The 20,129-nt window shown below is 43.2% G+C and overlaps 1 protein-coding gene across 1 annotated transcript in view; it reads right to left on the bottom strand.

Annotated features, from left to right (window-relative positions):
* LRRK2 (leucine rich repeat kinase 2) overlaps nt 1-20,129 on the bottom strand; it is a 1,602,077-nt gene that overhangs the window by 1,062,855 nt on the left and 519,093 nt on the right. The window contains exons 23-24 of the mRNA XM_085654107.1: nt 7,922-8,127; nt 1,061-1,311 (exon numbers count right to left, since the gene is read on the bottom strand). Coding sequence (XP_085510233.1) covers nt 1,061-1,311; nt 7,922-8,127 — 457 coding nt within the window. The remainder of the gene's footprint in view (nt 1-1,060; nt 1,312-7,921; nt 8,128-20,129) is intronic.

Raw genomic sequence — 20,129 nt, 5'->3', positions numbered from 1 at the left:
GGTTTCTGTATACTTGTGAGTGTTTACAAATCCATGTATGACTAAACAGGGGACTCACTATAGGCACTTGAACTTATCTTCTCTACGGAGGAGAGTTATTTTTTAGGGTGACCTGGGAAGTGATAAGAAGAAGTGGGCATCTTTTCAGCAGCAATTTAAAAAAAATAGAAGTGGGCCTCTTCACCTGATTGCTTCCAGGTGTTCATCTTAGGCCCACTCTATAGCAGAAAAGGCAACAGTCACTATCTTGGAATCATACAGTCAGATGGGGTTGAGGATTCATTATTAAAGAACAAGCAGTAGTGGACCACCAACATTGGGCATCCAATTCTTGGGGGTATATGTAGGCAGGGCTGGAGCTCCAAGGTTGCATCCATGCCTGAAAGAAGCTTTTTTGGTTTTCCTTGGGTTTGGTATACTCCACTAAGTCAAACCTACTACATCAAGGGCACAAGGTTGCCACAGCTACATAATGGGACATTAAACAGTTAAAGCATAGGTAGGTAATACAAACAACCTAATGGATTTAATTAGTAAAGAAATAGGGTATGGGTACAAATTAAATAAATTAAAAAGGGCAATCGGAAGTTTACCCGACATAATAACAATATAGTGCTCCACAGTATAATAGCACTTGCCATCGAGATGACCAGTCTTGAGCTTCGATCATGTGATCTTGGTGTCATGGTTATCTTAGGCAAACCAATTGGATTGCAGACCTGGTAGTGGGCGCCACTCTGGAATTGGGCAGTTGGGATGGGTTAATTCAGAAACAGAGGAGGAGTGATGAAAAGTTTTGTTGCAGAAAACGTACAACAACTGCACACACCTTGACACATGCTTTTGATTTTGCTCATCTAAGGAAGAAAGTTTTCCTTCTTCATTCAAAATTCCAAAAATCTAAAATTGCTTTCATTTCAGAAACATGCTGAGCACCCAAATAATTTACTATTTGACAAGTTTTCACCCCTAATTCACACACAATCAGAGCTATACTGATACACATGCAATAATATTAGTATACTTTGATTCCATTTATTTTTTTCAAAGTTGCTCTTACCCTTCCAAAATAAGATCCTGAAGCTTTTCCAAAACATTCCCAATACATTCAGGAATACTTGTCAAGTTGTTGTAAGAGAGGTTGAGGTGTTTAAGAGCTGGGCATCTCATGCTTGGAGATATTTGCAAAGAAGGACCAATATCATTTCGAGAAATGTCAAGGTATTTTATATGAGTCATCTCAAAAATGTTGATTGGAAACAATGTAAACCTGTTACTGTGCAGGTCCAGATGCACCAAGCATTTTAAAGTCTAAAATAAAAGAAAGTTTCAGTTAGTGCCATAACAGAAGAACGTCTTTGAAAGAATTACTCAAATCAGAATTTAAAACACAAAAATGCAAACCTTTTGCTAATTAATTCTGCAATTTAAGTTTAATTGCCATCTACTGACAACTAAGAGATCATTATGTGCAACTCTGTGAAGATTTCCCCTACAATTTATAGACTGCAATATGGTACATGCCTAATCGGGGATGCTGCCCATTAATATCGGAAAACTAAGTTCATGTCCGTATACAATGATTCTTTTGGCTTATTGGCAGTGCCATTTTATCAACAGAGAGAGCCCGGGACCGTTACTTATGTCCAATGGTTTTGAGATGGCAGACTCAGCAATTGGATTCCTAAAAACCTTCAAACTGCATGAGCATATGCTGCTGAATGCCAACAGTTTGCTTAAGTGGGGGAGCTGTTGCGACCACTAAGGCTAGATGCAATCATTCTTTAGTGGGGGCACTAAGATGTCAATTCACAGTGCTTTCAAAGCAATTACTTTTAAAGCATACTAATGGTTAGCAGGATTTTGGTCCTTGTGTTCACCAATGTTGGTCTTCAAATCACTGTGCATTTCCCCCGGACATATCCTCGTGCAAGGAGGGGGCTTGGTGAAGTTATCCATGAAGGAATCATCCATTGCAGATAGCCAAGTTGGAGTAGCCAGGACCAAAGTCAGGATTCGGTCCTGGATCCGTACCAGTGCTGCCATTTAAATCATAAGGACTGCTGCCTCAGAGTCATCCTCTAGTGTCATTAGATGCACAAGAGTGTGAAACAACTGCAATGAGAATGGCAGCAGCTGTAGCAATCCCAGAGCCTTAAAACCACAGCCGTCTCCTGCGCTGTCAACTTTGTGCTCATAGTACCTATAAAGAATTTAGGCAGAGTATCAAGGAAAAAAGGGAGGTGGAGGCACAACTTGCAGCGAGATCCAAGGGAAGAGTGAACGTTTTAAAACTTGTGATCTAGTAGTACATTATCCCAAGAGTCAAACAAATCTCCTCTATTCATAACTCCCCAGGGAGGGTAAAAGGAAAATACACAGGTCTATGTCTGAGGAAAAAGATAGCTAGTACTAGTGAAAGCTCATGAGAGCCCTGTGGATAGAATAAAAGGTGTGATACAGTCTCCAGAGCACTGAGGGTGACCCCAGAATTTTTTTTGTGTTTGTGCCAATCAGGACTTTCTAGTCAATAAGAAAACATTGTTCTACATCTCCAATGAAGCAATCTTTTGAGATATTGTGTATACTTAACATAAGCAAAATGTTTCTTACCCAGTATGCATCTGTTCTGGCATGTAGAGAAACAATTAAGTAAATCCAGGGCACTAGTCTCCCTAGCGTGGAGATAAGGGGCATGGATAATGTTTCTCGCGATCCGTCACTAAGACCTTAATATATGCAGACTGCAGCACTATGTGACCTTAAATGTTTCCAGGGTGACCAGTGTCCACCCCCTTGCCTGATCCTAACGAAAGGCTGCTACATTAATTTGATAGGGTGACAACTGCCCCTTATCTCCACGCTAGGGAGACCAGTGCCCTGGATTTATTTAATTGTTTCTTGGCGCTCGATTCTTTCACATACCAACCTAACAGATGATCAAATTAGAATCATCAACCGGAGTCCAACATTCTGCCCCACAGCATACTGGGACCCAATCAGAACCAAAATAGATCTCTCTATAGTTACTCAGAAACTGAAACTCACCTCATTCTTCCACTATAAACCTTTACAACTGAATGTACCTCAACAAGAGAATACTGGTCCTCTCAGTGAGAAAGGTTGAGAACAGTCACATTCTATCCACTCTATCAGATTTGGTCACTGATACTAGTGACTCAACTCCAGAAACTGTCCACAAAGTGGGAATTGACACCTTACATATGAATGTAGACGTCATGCAAACCAAATCTACAGTTACCGTTCAACTTACACAAGGATATACAATAGATTTATTCTATATAGCTGTCCTTCGGACCTGGAAAAAGAGCCTGCCAGATATAAGAAAGTACCTGCCCTTTAATATCAGCACAAATAATTGTCAAAGAGGTTGAAAAAGGGTGTAATGTGGTCATACTATACCTAGAAGATAACATTATGAAAGCAAAAAAACAACTTACAGATACTACCTCCTATCAGAAATTCTCTAGCAATCCCACAAAACAGATTCAATCATATAAAAAACAAATTGGAACAGTGGTACACCAATAGACTACTAACATTAGAAGAGAAAGACTATATCTGTTTAGGACACCCAATGATGGCAATATTCTATCTCCTGCTCAAAATCCACACAACAGGTTTCCTCCCTATGGATGCCCAATTGCAGCTAATATTGACTCTATCTGCTTCCACATTGGCGAGTACATGGCGTATCACTTACAGCCCCTGATGAAGACCCTACCCTCATTCATCTAGCATACAGAGGTCATCGTAGGCAAACTCAACAATATAGAATGGCAGGGTGAAAATATGATAGTTACCATTGACAAAGCAAGTTTTTATACATCTATTAAACATGACTATGGTGTCCAAGCAGTTAAAAAGGCACTGTCAACTAAATCAATTCATTTTATGCAATCTAACATTACGACACTTGACATGCTTCATTTTTGTCTCACAATACCTTCAGCTTCAACCAAGACTGTTACCTTCAAATGAAAGGGTCTGCAATGGGAGTTAAATTTGCCCTACTATGTGTATGTATACTGATGGGGGTGGGGGGGGTAGAAAACGTCTGGCTATGGTATGACCTATTCTCAGACCTTTTAGCAAGTCATGTCACATTCTGGGGCAGATATATACATGATATACTAAGTATTTGGCAGGGATCAGCATCCACTCTACTCGACTGACTTCCTGGACCTCACCACATAGATCAAAGAAAGATAAATTCAAATGAAACTTTTCAGAAAAGAAACTGCGGCCAACTCCACATTGATAGCCAGTAGCTATCCCCCTTCTAGCACCATTAAACTACCCCAAGAGGAGAACTGTTACGAACTAGATACAACTGCAGTCCAGAAGTCTACAAAGAAAAAGCACAAAAACGGATAGACAGAGACAGACTGGAATCAAGAAGCTACCAGCAATCTGACTTGAAACAGACATCCACAGATGTTGCTACAATACGCTGGATAGTACTTCAAGGGGGCAACCATACTGTAACAACCTTGGAGAGAAATCCTATCAGATTTCTAACCAACTTCTAACAAAGGCTATCAAGTAAAAGGCTATCAGTCTGTTCCAGCTTGCAACTCAGTCTATATTATCATACATCAGATATTCAGCCCAAAATGGCGACCAAAATGCTTACTTTTCAGCCCAGCACAATGGCAATCTGATCAACTTACACTCATTATATATCCATCTACCCCTCCTTTTGAATCTCCCACAAGACCACCTTTATCTGACAATATGGCATCATGCCCCACTGTTTACCTTTGCCAATACTCATGGTCAGTTGCAATAGGATGAGTAAGTGACTTCTTACATTATACATTCAATTTTGCTTCTCAAACGCAACTGCCTATTACAATATGATGATCTCAGGCTAGATATTCCAGTCATATGAATCCTGATATCCCATTCCATTCAACGCCTCCAAATGGCGCCTGCCCCATTTTATTTCTACTCTGAGCAGTTTTAACACATGGCCAACTGTGTTACCTTTTCCTTTTGGACCAAAGAAATTACTTTTCTGACCTCAGGTATGATTTAAGAAACATACATGTAGGATAATGAGGTATCCAAGGGAATCAAATGTATTTGCTTAAATTCACCAGACCATTAGCAGGTCTGACAACATGAGGAAAACATCCCTTACCTTAGGTTTATCAGCCTGCAGATTTCTCACCTTTTAATACTACAAGATGCAGACTGGATTGGGTAACTTTCATAATAGTTCTCTAATGCCGGCAGATGGAGGCGACTCTGTTCTAACATCAAACACAGAGTTGTGATGAAGTCACTGGATTCATATAGCCTGGGGTCAGCATCATGATGGTGGTTCTACTCTGTTTTTGCCGTGACTTTTGAAATATTTAGAGCGAACTGAATTAATTTGATTAGATATTAAAAGTATATAATTTAATACTAATGGTTTATCTCTACAGGAGGAATTGTAGGAAAAGGTAGTGAAGAATCAGCAGTAAGATAGAGTATACATCAGAAAGATTGTTTCTTTTAGTGGATACGTCTACCAGCAGATTCCTCGCATTTGAATACATTCCAAAGCAATAAGCTATTGGAGGAGGGAGTGGAGAAAAATGCTAGTGTTCATCTCTTCATACTTCAGAATCCAAACAGTAATCCTTGGCAAAAATATTTCCGAGAAACCATGAAACAGCTCTGCACATGTCTGCCACATTTACACCTCTTGCTAATGCAGGTGTATAAGATTTAGCTCTAGTGGAATGAGGTCTTATACCTTTAGGTGGGTTTTTTTTGGTGAGGCATACCAGATTTTGATACACAAAATAATTCATCTGGAAATTGTACATTTTTGTATCGCTTTAACTTTTTTTGATCCTGTATAACCAATAAAAGGTTGGTCATCTGATCTAAGGTCCTTAGTACAGTTGATGTAATAATTCACAGGCCTTCTAGGGTCTAATCTGTGTAGCCATTCTTGGTTTTTAGAAAGATGTGGAAGAGGATAAAAGGTCAGTAATGTGATGGATTGCCCTGGATGAAATGAGAACACCACTTTAGGCAGGAAGGTAACCTCTGTTTGCAGTACCAACTTGCCATGGAACAAGCACGTAAAGGAGAGATGAATAGAAGGGAGCTGAAGCTCGCTCACAAGTCCAGCTGATGTGATGGCTACTGAGAAAACAGTTTTAATGGTTAGTAGTGTAAGTTGGCTATCATGTAAATGTCCAAAAGGAGTTTCTGTCCGAAACATCAGAACTAGATTCAGAACCCAAATGTGGCATGGTGAAAGGTGTCGGTGGATACATGTTGATCAAATCTTTTAGGAATCTGGCAATTACAACACGCATGAACAGGGACGGCTGGTCAGGTATACAACGGAATGCTGATAAGGCTGAAAGATAACCCTTTGGCGAACCTACTGCACGGGCTTGTTGCATTGAGAGCAGTGCAAATTGTGGTACACTGGAGAGGGATGCTTTCAGAGGATCTTTACCTAAACTAGCACAGCAGAAAACAAATTTGTTCAAACTTTTCGGAGTATATAGATTTTGTAGATGGGCAACATGCAGAAAGCATCACATCCACAACTTCAGGTGTAAGTTGAAAGTAGCTCAGATTACCCCAGTCAATGGGGGTGCAGAACCTGTACTCCTTACTGAGACAGCAGATTCTCTCTGATTGGTAGACGTAGAAGGGCTGTTACAGCGAAGTGCCATTGAACTATGTGCCTCATAAGTCTCTGCCAATCTGTGTCCATTAGAATTACTGGAGCCTGGTTTTTGTGAATTTTCATTGGAACTCGAGGAATTAACGATATGGTAAGAAATTCATAGTGAAGGTCAAATTTCCAAAACCTCTAAAACTCACCCCTCAATGCTCCCTGCAATGGATACTGGAGGGCACAGAATTTGGGCAATGAGCATTGTTCTGAGTTGTGAATAGGTCCATCTGAGGTGTGCTCCAAAAAGAGGAAAATTCTTGGACTACCCTGGGTGATGGTGCCACTTGTGTTTGGCTAGATGACATCGACTGAGACTACTAGCTCAGGTATTCAAGATACTTGTGAAATGATTGCCTGCTAGTCACAGACTGAGTGTGGAAGAGGGTAGGCTCGAAGTCTGTTGGTATCCAGTACAGCCCTAATTAACAATAGGCATTGGGAGGGCTCAAGGTAAGATTTGGGGCATCTGATCGAAAATCCTAGCTCAAACAGGAATGAAGTGGTCAAGAAGAGATGGCGCAACACCAACTCAGATGAACTGGCTTTGTTCCCCATCAAATGTCATTTGGCAATTCATTTACGTATTTTGAACATTTGATGAAAACCATGTAGACCTGAGCCAGGCATGTCTGACTGTGAGCTACGATTGCAGGAGTGGTGCACAAGTTTTCGGGTGAGAAGGACAAAGACCAGCCCACGCATGTGTTTTGAACTCTATTAATTGTTCCTCTATGATTTGCCTTTCTAGCAGCCCTACTTTTACTACAATATCCAGTAAGTTGTTACATTACTAAAAACCTTTTCTAATAAACACAAATGACTAAGAGTAACAATATGTTTAGTAGCAGAATAACCCCATAGCTTCACCAGAGCGTGAAGAATATTGGACAACCACTTTCATTATCGGGTTCTGAGCATGTCCATCCTGGTAAAGCTTACAGCCCGGCTTTCTCATGTTAGCAAATATGCTATTTCTAAAAGCACCCATTGGCCATCCCCATGGTTCCCAATGTTATATAAGAACACACGAATGATATATACATTAATTAAGTGCAAATAATAAATCTTTGTGCTAAAGTAATATATAAAATCTACTAGAGAACTCAAGTTGATGAGTAGTATGATGGCCATAGTTTTGTCGAAGGCAGATTGTTTTATCACAACTTTCAAATTGTCACCATATAAAGAAGACATATACTTTACTTCACATAGTTTCTTTGGAAAGCTTTCAAGCGAATTTTGATGCAACTCCAGTTTCTCAAGATGTTCCAAATGTTCCAAGAGAGAGCCTTTTTGATCTACCAAACTGAATATCTCCAGTTCATTTTCTGAAAGGTCGAGTGCTTTAATGGACTCCCTTTCCATGGCCAATGAAGACGAGCTGTCTGAGTGTGTTAAACGTTGGCTGTCTGCGAAAATAAATGAGAAAAGTTATTTCTTTCATTAAAGGTGTTATTTTTTTTATATTTTAAAGCTTGTGCAGATTCTATATCTTTATACTGCTGTTTGCTATGACCCCAAAAAAGGATAAGATAATTAATATGTATGGTGAATCTGTTAGTCTTAGGATACAGGCAAGCTATCCGTTATCAAAGATGGGCACCGCCCATATAGTTGGCGTTACCAGAAACTGCTAATACAGCTGTTGAGCCACAGTGAAAACCAATTAGTAACAGTCACAGAAATATGCCGCAATAATGGTGAAGCTACGTTCTACTCACCATCACCGATTCAGTGTCTGAAACGAGGCCAATAAATTTCAAACTAGCAGATGGCAAAGGGCAGTGGGGCGTATGATGATATTGGCACAAAGTGAATGAAACAAGAGTTCTACCTCCATGGAAACGTTCTCCTTAACCCTCTATCATTTTAAAGACCCATCCATACTTTAACCCATCTAACCTTGCATCTATCCAGCCATCCTTTCACTATATCCATGCATTCACCCTTCCCTATATTCATACATTGTTTCATCCATCCTTTCACCCATCCAGATATGCAACTCTTCAATTTTTCACCATCCCTCTCCTCCATCAATCGATTGACCTATAAATCAATCCCTCCGCTCACTCTTCCATCCATTCATCCAACAATCTTTTCATCATTTCTCCCTCCCATCCACCATTTACTGTATCTACCTTTTCTGCCTTGCAACTGTAGTGTTGTGTAAATAAAGAATGATGGAACTCTTTTGGTTGCTAATGGACTCCATAGGCCTGTAACGTAAGCATTGGAGGGTAATGAAGTGAGTGCAGGTTTAGAACATTGAGTTCTTGCTTACACGCTGCAGAATAAAGACGTGTATCACTACTCTCCAGGCATAGTCACTGGCGAGTGCCCGGGCTGGGTAGGATGCTATAACTGGCGACGAGTAGGGGATAAGTAGCCCATAGATCGACAGCTTTCTCCCAGTAGACAGACAGACAGAAGGCAGCATCAACAGATCTGCAAAGGCAAACTCTCTTGAGGGCCTCCAGACCAAATTGTGCATCACTTTAGAAAATAGCTGTAACAGTCATTGTTGCAGAATGCATGTCATCCATGTAACACAGCATTAAATACTGGGAGAAAGCCAGAGAAAAATAACATTGCTATAATGATGTGTGGTACGTTACATGGCCTTAAATGTCCAGGGATCATCAGTGAGTGATGAAGATGTTATGTTTCTGGAGGAAAACAATGGTCCAAGGCCCATCTGAACCAGCATTGTCGCCACTCAAAGTCAGGAATAGCTGATGTGCAGAACAAAAAGTCTTGGTTCTAGCCTTACAGGAATGTAACATGCTCTGGGCATCAGGGATAAGGAATAATGCCTTCACCACCAAAATATGTGAATGCAGAAAGAAAGCCAATAGAAAACCATTGTCATTCAGTTGGAAATCTGGGGATTGAAGTGGGGATAGTACTTACAAACAACTTGTCCCAGTTGAACCCAGTTGTATGGTTCTGATACGTCTCAATCTAAATAAATGTTTAATGAGTTGGAAGGCAGCCAGCAACATGCTTCAAAGAATGCCAGTGCTGCCAATCAGGTCCATGTTATCTATGCAACACCCCGAGAGTCTGCTGATCTTGAGACTGATGCATTACTGTGATCTGTAGCATTGCACATAGCATATATACACGTGTAAGCATGTGCTGATGTCACTTGATTGATCATTGTGTGTGCTGGGGGATAGATAATAGGCTTCACATAGGCCTTGCAAACTCTTTTGACTTGAGCTTGAGGTGCTGTATGAATGAAGTAACGATGTGCAATTTTGCTAATTGATAAATAACTATCTCTTAATGGAGAGTAGCTACAGTCCTCACACAAAAACACAGAGTTTGTGGGTGCACTGCGTGCTACGAAGATGATGTAAACTGAACTGCAAAGACAATATAATTGGAAGTAAAGGAGCCACGGGGAATCAAACGAACAGCTCGAAATTTATTTTGGAGTAGGAATTAGGTTAATTCTGTAATTAACATCCAATTATGAGGTTAACATCCGCAACAGATACTTTTAACAGTATGAGAGGTTTGTAGACACGCATTTGAAGTGCAGAACTTGGTTTCTAAACAGCTAGATATGTTAATTATTCTACCACACGGTGGCGCTGTGTGCTAATTTTCAAGTACAATTCACTAGTAGTGCATTTACCTATTTAAAATAGTTTTTAAATGATCAACCTATGGCTTTAAACTTTAAGGTGACATATGGATGGTCCAGCTGCTGTGGAGTCGTGTATAATCCCTTGTGCGTTGTTGGACCTAAGATCCGGGGGTAGCTTGGCTCAAGTGGGAAGGCCTATACTCGTTAACATGTTGCGCTTGCTATCTTATCTTTTCAACTGTGGTTAAACATATTCATATCTCAGAAGGTAACATTTAATTACATTTAGATTGACAGTAAAAATTCCCTTTGTCACTTCAGTATAGCATTGTCATACACCCCCGCTGTTGTTACAACCCAGCCCTGTGCCTCTGGAGCGCCACTTTAAATCCTCACAAACGCGCTCCCCAAAACATTTACATCCCTCTGGACATCAGTTGGTTACTCAGTCTACACAATGCTCTTTTGACAATGGGCTCCCCCAACCGCTATACCTCTTGGCCCTTGTTGCTGTCGTCAATTCTTCGACTACTACATTTAAGGCTAAGCGAGAGGTTTACTCTATTACTGGCCTTCAACTGGTGACCTCTAGGCCATGTACACGTGACCTACTTTAACACTAGTCAATAATGTATTACATTTTAGGCATTGCTCCTGAACTCTTACGGCTTCTAGAAGTTAACTGCTATGTCAAACACTTTACTTCAGCTTCATAATACATAGGCTTCAATCTCACAGATGTCTGGGTCAGTGTACCCGTTTTATTACTCTAGAACCTGGCTTCCCAGGGACCAATCGGGCATAATCAGTACATTAACTGTCCGTAGCTGCGTGCTTTCCTGGACTCTCTTCCCCCCTTCCTCCAAAGCCCAGCTTACTGTGCAGTCCCGGTGTCCTCCGCTCCAGAAGTCCAGCCGGAACTGGAGCTGACTACCCCTTTCTTTGTAAATGACGGGGCTCTCTTCGCCGGCGAGGTGCTATCTTCAACGGGGAGGAGGGCGAAAATCTTGGCACTCCCACCGATCCCCTCCCCCGAGGAATACCCTGCTGGTGGATCCCCTCTGGTAATGGAAGTCTCGCTCGGGCACTCCCCACAGATCTGAGCCTCCCACCTCAGCGGCCTCTTGTCAGCCGGGCGCTGTCTCGCATTAACTCTGTGCCTAGGGAGATACGCGCTCACCGCCTTCAGAAGCAGTGCGGCCTGCGGGGGCGCGGCCTTCCACAACTACAGGCAACGGAGGGCGGCGCTTCGGCCCCTTTCCATGTGACCTGAGGACGGCGGCCTCCAGGCCTGTCACGCCCCATCCCCCTTCCTTCCTGCGGCGACTCTCCTCACCCGATCAGCGGCGTCGCTGGCTCCCCAGCCCCTCACCTTCACAGGACTCTGGACAACGGCGAGTCAACTCCTGGGGACCACAGGCCATCCTCCGATCATTGGGTGACGGTGGTGCTCGTTCCAGGTAGGGACTCGTAGTTGGAATAGAAAAGGGTGGGTGGGGGGCTGAACTTAAGGATGCCAGGAACTCTCCAGTACAGCCGACTGGGATGACAAAGCCCTCCTAGCTACGGGGCGCTCATCTCCTCCTCAGTCAGGGGTGATGGATAATCGCCAAGGCCAGTCTAATTCCACATCTCTGGCAAAGAAGGGATGAGGGGGGAGGTAGTCCCAGACAGCGATCCTGGACCTCTTTCAGGGATACCGGCTACCTGTGAGACCCCAGGGTAACGCCGTTCCACAAAGTCACTGGCTGAGTTCAGGGACCGGTCAGAAGGATAGGGGTGGTGTCAACAGGTTTGGGAAGCTGTGCAGACCCTTAGACCTGTCCATTCCCTAACTAGTGCAACCACCTCCTCACCCAGGTGCCTTACTCCTGATTACCACACAGCTCAACTCCGTCCTAAAATGGCCGCCCTCCCCACAGCTCTATTTATCACCTGGGGCCTGACTGGCCAGAGTGGCCCAGAAGGTTCCGGAACCTCCGTTGGCAGTCTATGGCCCAGGTGCTGAGGTGACAGTTGGCGCCACCATTTTATGAGACAAACCTCCCTCTTCCTATTTCCTCATTGAAGCACCTTGCGCCTCTCCCTCAATTAGTAAGGATGAGGCGCCCAGAGCCTCTACATCAACACCAAAAGTAGTTAGTGGACAGGAAAAAAAAAATGAGAAGGGAAAGGGAAAAAAGATAATATGAGGAGGAAACTGCCAAAGGGCTGACAGGTCTAAAATGCGTAATTACTTATTTTATACAAAGTAAAGTAATGTGCGTGCTGACAATGACTCCCTCTCCTGGGCTTTACCGCCATAGTACAGCACTATAAGGCCTAAGGAAAGGTGTCATTAGTGACAGGTTCGCAACATTGTTTGAAGCTTCCCAGCTGGCCTGCACAATAAGGAGAATCATTGTATCTAGGTGAGGAAAGACGCAAGATTTATTTTAATTGCCCTCAGCCACTAGCAGCGGCATGCTTCATCATAGGACTGCTACAACACCCCTGCGCAGACCAACGCCTGGGATGGAGCAAAGGGGTATTGGGGAGACAATACATACACGCATACAGGGATCTACTCAGCAGAACACAGCGATAAAGGTGAGATAAAAACTTCCTCGGAGATATCCTAAACAATCTTTATTATTGGACATTCAGGATAGGGTTAAACAAGTACAGATGGAGATGAAATGGGGGGTAGGTAGTGCCCCTTCATCCCTCCTTCCTGCTTCTTACTGAAATGGAAACAGATATGGATTTATGGGGTTCGTAGCCCTGAGACTGGACTCGAAGACAGTCTATAGCACCCGGTAAATAACTTCTAAATCCTACATGAGGAATAAATAGATCCGTTTTACTAAGACGTATGGGAAACAGACCCTACTTATGGAACTGCACACAGGAGGGCATCAGAAATGAACACACTGACCAGATTCACATTTTAAGATGAAGCTGGCATCCGGCTCTTGTGAACCACTGGTAGAAACGGGCATTTTCCATAAGTAAATATTGACAAGTCATATAGCCTGATTATCAGAACATGGAGTCTGACGCCTTCACGGTGATTTTGAACCTATCCTGCTTCTCGGAAGCGACTGAGAAAGAGCCTCCCGAGGTCGGAGATTGAGGCTTAACGGGGGGTTTGACGTGGAGCGATATGCATGCCTCGGCTGCGACTTGGTGACTTGGTGTCGACCATGGCCTCGCGGCAGTGGTGGACAGGCGGCCTCATGGCTGGCCTGTGAACTCGATACTCAACCTTCTGGCGGGTGATGCTCGACTTCCGAGTGGTGCGGAGGGATGGCCTATGGGGTATCGGTACTCATTGTGGATGCTTTTGTAGATGGACGCTGTGCGGGTGGAGGTTCGAGCTCAATATCTGAGTCCTTCTACAACTCTCGATACCTGAGCGTCTGAGCTGGAAGCCTCCAGCAGCTGCTTTGGGTTGGTGTCTTTCGATCGGTGGTGCACAATCGAAGCCAACGTGATGCGATGATCCTCATGGTACCTTGGAGTTTTTTGTTTCCGCAGGCAAGGCATGCCGAGCAGGAGGCCTCCTGATGTTCAGGGGACAGACAGAAGTTGCACACCTGATGTAGGTTCATCCTCGGGTACTTCGTTCGACACATAAAGCAGTATATGAATGGTGTTCCTTTAATTATAGGTTCATTCTTTAGTGCCTAGAAGTGGATGAAGGCCCGAAGGGGAAAGGCTCCGCATTGGGCATCTAATTAGTCGACTATGGAACTGAAGCAGAGGCGTCTCGATGCTGGGAACCGACGTTAGATACAGTGTTGATTAAACAGATTACGTCAAGGGAGCCCATGAACATTACCAATCATGGGTGGAATCACAATAACTCGTGACAAAAGACGCCTTGGAAAAAAACAACTTGCACATGTCTGAGGCAAGGTGTATGCACCGCATGTGCATCTACAGCTACACATGCTACAAACTAATATTTCAACTTACCCATACTCTCTAACAATTATTTAGGGAGTATGCACGATTGAGTGCATTATGTGTTTTTAGGGTTAAGAAAGTTAACACAAAACAGGATGCAGGGGATGTATCCCAAGACACAGGCAATCCAAAAATGTGACCATGGTTTCATAGGACACTGTAAACACTCAGTACTAAGATGGCCGCCTTTACACAAATCGGCCATATTAATAAAAACACTCTGAAAGACATATATTGGTGTCCTGAGCTACCACACAAAGTTTGAAAGATAAGAACTAGTGTAAGACTAAATAAAACTCTATTGTATTAAAAAAAAATAAAAAAAATAAAGATCAATAAGGAGCCATCATGGTTAACAGGAATTTAAGCCAACCCCCCTTTTTTAGTTATACATTTCTACTAGGAACAATTTAACTTCTGATACATGTGTAGAGGGTTGGCTTAGTATAAGGTGCACACTTATTTAAGTGAAACACCTTACACTAATCCAGACAACCTTTATGGTGTTATTAGTGGTCTTAGACAACCCTATATAGGTCTCTAAATTGTAACTGTGGAGTGCAGCCTTCAGGCTTAGTCCAGAGGAGTGTTAAGCATCTTGTTTTACCATATCTAATCATGTAGTTCAGCTTAAATGAAAAAGAACCACACAGTGTAGTTATAAAAATGTCTATTTATTACACAACACTCACTAACACATTGTCATATATCCTACCTGGAGATATTAACACAAATACACAATAATACTTCAATTGCAAGAGGTAAGTAAACACAATACAGAGTGGTCTCCAAGGAGAGACCAAACAATACACTAAGAAAGTGGAATGCGAACTGTGACCGAAGTTGGTACTTGAACCAGGAGACTCAGAAGAGCTGGGGACACTAGAAACCACACAATGTAAGTATCCAGGAACCCCATGGAGGCTGTGTGCAGAGTGGAAACACAGCCGTGTACTCAATAGAAGTCAACAGTAAAGTATTGGTTGCAGTTTTGAAGAAGGACCCTTCCCAGTGGACCCTGAAGAAACCCAGTGGAAGACAGAAGGTTGGAGAGTCACACCAACCCTGGATACCTAAGGAACCAGGATATCTACACCAGGGAAGCGGGGTACATAGGTGCAAAGAGATATCTGGAACCGCCGTAGACCACAATGGAGGACTTCAGTAAAGATGCAGCTGGCGAACACTGTGCAAGAGTTCGGTGGAATCCAATGGTGGATTCTTGAAGAGAAGAACCTGCAAGCAGAGTAGACTAAGTCTATGCCACTCGGAGGTGACCAGGAGGCACGGGAGATGCAGGAATGATGACGGTGACCTTATCGCTGCAGCTGTGAGGAACAGGCACTGCTGTAGAAGACCAGGAGCCATGCACGAGGTGTCAGTAGTAGAGAACCAGGGATTGGGTGTCCGGCGGGAGCACCAACAAGCCTTGACAGCAGCAACAGACTTGGTAAACGGTGAAGGAGCAATGTTGGGACCAGCAAGGCCCAAGGGACTCACCCAGTGCAGGCTAGTTTGAGTAGGCCCCGAGCAAGCAGGGAGCCCACAGGAGCAAGAGAAGACCCTCAATAGAACCCACAGGCCAAAGGCACAGGAGTTGCAAGAGGACCTCGAGCAGCTCAACAAAGATGAAGGCCCACAATGCAGAGGATGTGGTGAGGAAGAAAATCTTGGCATGAAGAGATGCTGGAGGATGGAGCTTCTTGTAGCCTGGAGATCTCTGGAGTGCAGAGCCAACAAGCCTTGGCAACACGGTGCAGAGGGGTTCGATCCCAGTGTTTCCGACAAGGGATACTGGCCTAAAAAATGCAGAGAGGACAGGTCAGGCCTTGAGGTGTTGCAAAACCACCACCCGTGTTGCTGACCCTTTGAAGTCCGTGAGACATCAGGAGCAGCAGACAGGTCAGCTTCGTTGATGTGCCTGCAGATGCAGGGGAGTGACTCCTTGACTACAAGAGAAATTACTTCGGGTGTCCTTGATACCCACAGGTCTGGTGAAGATCCTGGAAGAAGCACAGACACAAACGATGAAGAAGACTTGCAGAACAGCGAGATCAGGAGCAGCAGGAATCTTCCTTGATGCAGTCTCGGTTCGAGGCAAAGCCTAGGTGTCCAGACGGTCGAAGAGTGACGTGGTTTCTGGCTTGAGTCTTGTCCCAAGATGAATCTGAGGATCCACCCACAGATAAGCCCTTTTATACACTAAGAAAGGGGTTAGGACAACTCAGAAATCCCTCCCAGAAGAGTGGCTGGACAGAGGCGAGGATACTCCTGTGTCCTTTGTTCAGTTTCGCACCAGAACGGGAGCCAAGGACTCCCTGGACTGGCTCAAACCAGAGTATGAAAGGAGGGCATCAAATGTGCCTTTCAAAGCAGTCTGGTGGTGCTGGCAAGCGCCCCAACCCCAGCCCAATACACTAAGTCCAGTCTGGGAGGTGGTCACACCTCCCTGTGACAGGAAACCTATTGCTCTACCTTACCCTGCTCAAGCTTGGCTTAGCAGCAGGAGGGCAGAATCGTGTCTGTGGTCGGCAGCTGCACTAGCTTGCTGTCAAACCCTGAAAGGCTGTAACAGGGAGTACAGGGGGGTACCCCAAGGGAGACCCCTAGTACAAGGGATCATACTTCAAACACAGGAATCAGTGTTGGGGTATGATTCTAACATGTTTGATATCAAACATGACTGGGTTTGGTGCAGCCACTATATAGTTAGACATCTCGCAATGACTGATGTCCACTATACGTATTAAACTAGCTGCCCGCACTTACAAAGTCTGGAGAATCGACTCTCGGGTTAGTAGGGGTGTCCTGTTCAAGCAGGGGCACCCTCGCACTCACACCAAGCACCCTGCCTTCAGGATTGAAAAGGCTGCCTTAGGGATGACTTATAGGTTTTAAGTGTAGTGACCTCAGATATAAGGAAACCTATTTCTGTTGTGAGTGGCGCTAGCACCAGCGTACACAGGCTGCAATGGCAGGCCTGTAGTCACAGTTTGAGTGGTCTCTCATGGGTGTCATAATACAAGCTGCAGCCCGTGGGAGACCCCTGGTGTACCTATGCCCTGGGTACCTCAGTACGATATACTAGGGACTTACAAAGGAAAACCAGTAGTCAATTGTGGAGGTAACACAGTGCTTACCAGGTCAAATTTAGGGAGGAAGCACTAAGGATGGGGTCCTGATTAGCAGAATCTCAGCCAGACTAGTAAAAAAAACATGCTGACACCAGCAAAAAGTGGGAGTAACCATGAACGCAGATCCCACTTTCCTACAGCAACTATCTGAAATAATACATGACATGAAAGATACTTGGTTGGCATTGATTACTTAAATTTGGTAGCAAAATATTTTTAGAGTATAGCCTTTTAATTACATAAAATAAAGCTTCTTAATTCCTCTGTATATATTATTAGTTACTCAATAAGTTAAGAAATCAAGACATGCTCTCATGCCACATGGCACTCCTGATCTATTACTATACAGGTATAGTTTGGAACAGGAACTTTATTAAAGATGTACTTTTTGGGTTCTCCAATAAATTAATTAACCAGTTATATAATAAAATATGGTTGGGGTTTCATCTTTCATTTAAACACTAAACAACATAGATAACTGAGCTAATGACCAGGTTTACCAATGGAAACCTCGTCACTACGCATATCATATCTATGGAGGCTTTTATATGTTGACTCGATTATGTAATTAAATAGTGCACATAACCTACAAATAGAATACACCATTTATATATAAAATTAATATTAACACTGCTTTTAATCTTGTGTTATGGAACAAGTCATATTTGAGCAATTAACTCATTTATTTTGTTAATTGATTTTTCCTTTTCCCTTTCTTTCATTCTTTCAAAATTGATTTGTATTGGAGGCTATTAAGTATAATTAGAACATTGGAATGTTGGCAGCTCCATTGAAAACAATGGAGTGCTCAGGGCTTATAATGGCTGGTATAAGCCCGGAGCGCCAACATTCCAATGTGTCTTTGTTCACAGCTCTGGCTGTGAACAAAGACTTCAGGGAGCCGGAGGGGATTTGAATCCCCTCGCGCTCCCTGAAGGCTTCGTTTTGTTAGAACATTCTGCCCTCTAGTGGCAGAATGTTCTAATAGCCTTATAGCCCTTCGTAGCAGGGCTATACCGGCTTTTAAAGTCCCGCTGCTGTTGTTAAAGTCCCTCGCCTTCGGCTCGGGCCTTTAACGCTGCAGCGGGCCTTTAACAGCCGGTATAGCCCGCTACGGCGGGCTATAAGGCTATAATATAAAGCCTGGTATTATTTTTTTGTGTTAAACAATAAAAACGTTCTTGAAAATTATTTGACCTTCACTCTGCACTGAGGAACCAACAAGAAAGTGTTGGTAAAGCGATATACTATCAAGTTAATAATCTTGATAAACGCAAAACATGGATGCATTTGAGAAACTTGATGGCAAGTTGAGGTTAATGAGTTGTATTACGGTGATAACTTTGAAAAAATCAAAACTTGGTTGAATTCAGCGTAAAGTGTTGAAGGGAAGAAATAAATCAATACAATAAAAAATGGACCCCTCCTATCCTTCCTTAATTTTGAATTATGTTGAGTTAGGGTCGGAGCTTTGGACATTAGAGATTTTATATTTGAAAGTCAAACTGTAGTATGTCATGGATACATGGACATGGCATATGAGGTGCCTTCCATTATCATTGGGTATTAACTTCAGAATGTTGCTATGTCATTCTTGATGTCATGGGGTTCTGTGTTGTGGTTCAGACAGTAACTGCTGTTGCTATCTGGAGACTGCATGGATGGGATCTCTGAAGATTAAACCTACTTCTTCTTTACCACATCTGCTTCTGGAGTCATCTTTCTTGAATCTTACACTGGCGTAGTCGGCAGAAGCTAAGAGATCTCAACACAACCTCTTAAAAAAAAAAAAAAAGGACTTTTCTTTAAATTTGACAATTTTTCGAGGTGCAGAGCTCCTGTTTTGCTTCAAGTTTGCTTCAAATTAGAGCTGTCTATGTTGAAGCTGAACTTTCTTTTTATTGGACTGAACAGGGAGATGTAGCGTCTTACAGAGGGAGCCTATCAGCGTTTTCTGAGCGGCGAAGGAAAGACTGCAAACGGACTGTTCTGGCGGAAAATCAAGCATTTTAAACTAACTATGGAACAAAGGATTGCTGGCTCATCTTGTGTTTTGTGAGTTTGGCGATTATGGAGAAATTTTAAAGGAATTGCTGAACCACCGTTGGATTGTGCATCGGAACCATTTCATCTTTTGAATCATCACAGCGTCCTTACCTGCATCGCGAGCGGCTCTTTCTTGTTGCCTGGAGAGGAATCGTGCGGAGAACACTGTGAGGTTTCTTCGTCGTTCTGGCCTCTCCATTGTTTATTTCCTGTGTTCGAGTGAGGCTACGAGGCTACGTGATACACGCATAAGCGTCATCACGTTGTGACGTGTGACGTCATCGCGTGTCAACGTAGAAGCCATTTTGAAGCTTCCTTGGTTACTCACGGCTCGAGTTTACACGGCGTTTCCTGGCAACAAGGGAAGCTTTTGTCGTCATGCTCTTCTGACTTGTTGTACATGCCTCAGCGATGAAGAAGCTTACGCCAATACGCACGGCTTGAGTTCAAGTGCGTTTCCTGGCATTTTTACATATTTTGCCGATACGCACGGCGCTGCTGTTTAAAGTTTACACTCTGTGTGCATAAGTTATTTGTTGCTTTAAACGCTTGTTATTAAGAAAAGTAACTTAAGGAACGAAGTTTCTTCAAAATTCTTTTTTGTGTATTTTGATTCTCCAATGTTATAGGATTTAATGCTAGCGATTTCTAAGAGTTGACAAGTTGTTCCGTAATTAATGCTATA

Source organism: Triturus cristatus, chromosome 4_1, assembly GCF_964204655.1.
Source record: "Triturus cristatus chromosome 4_1, aTriCri1.1, whole genome shotgun sequence".
Lineage (NCBI taxonomy): Eukaryota > Metazoa > Chordata > Amphibia > Caudata > Salamandridae > Triturus > Triturus cristatus.
This window is presented reverse-complemented; position numbering and strand designations above follow the sequence as displayed.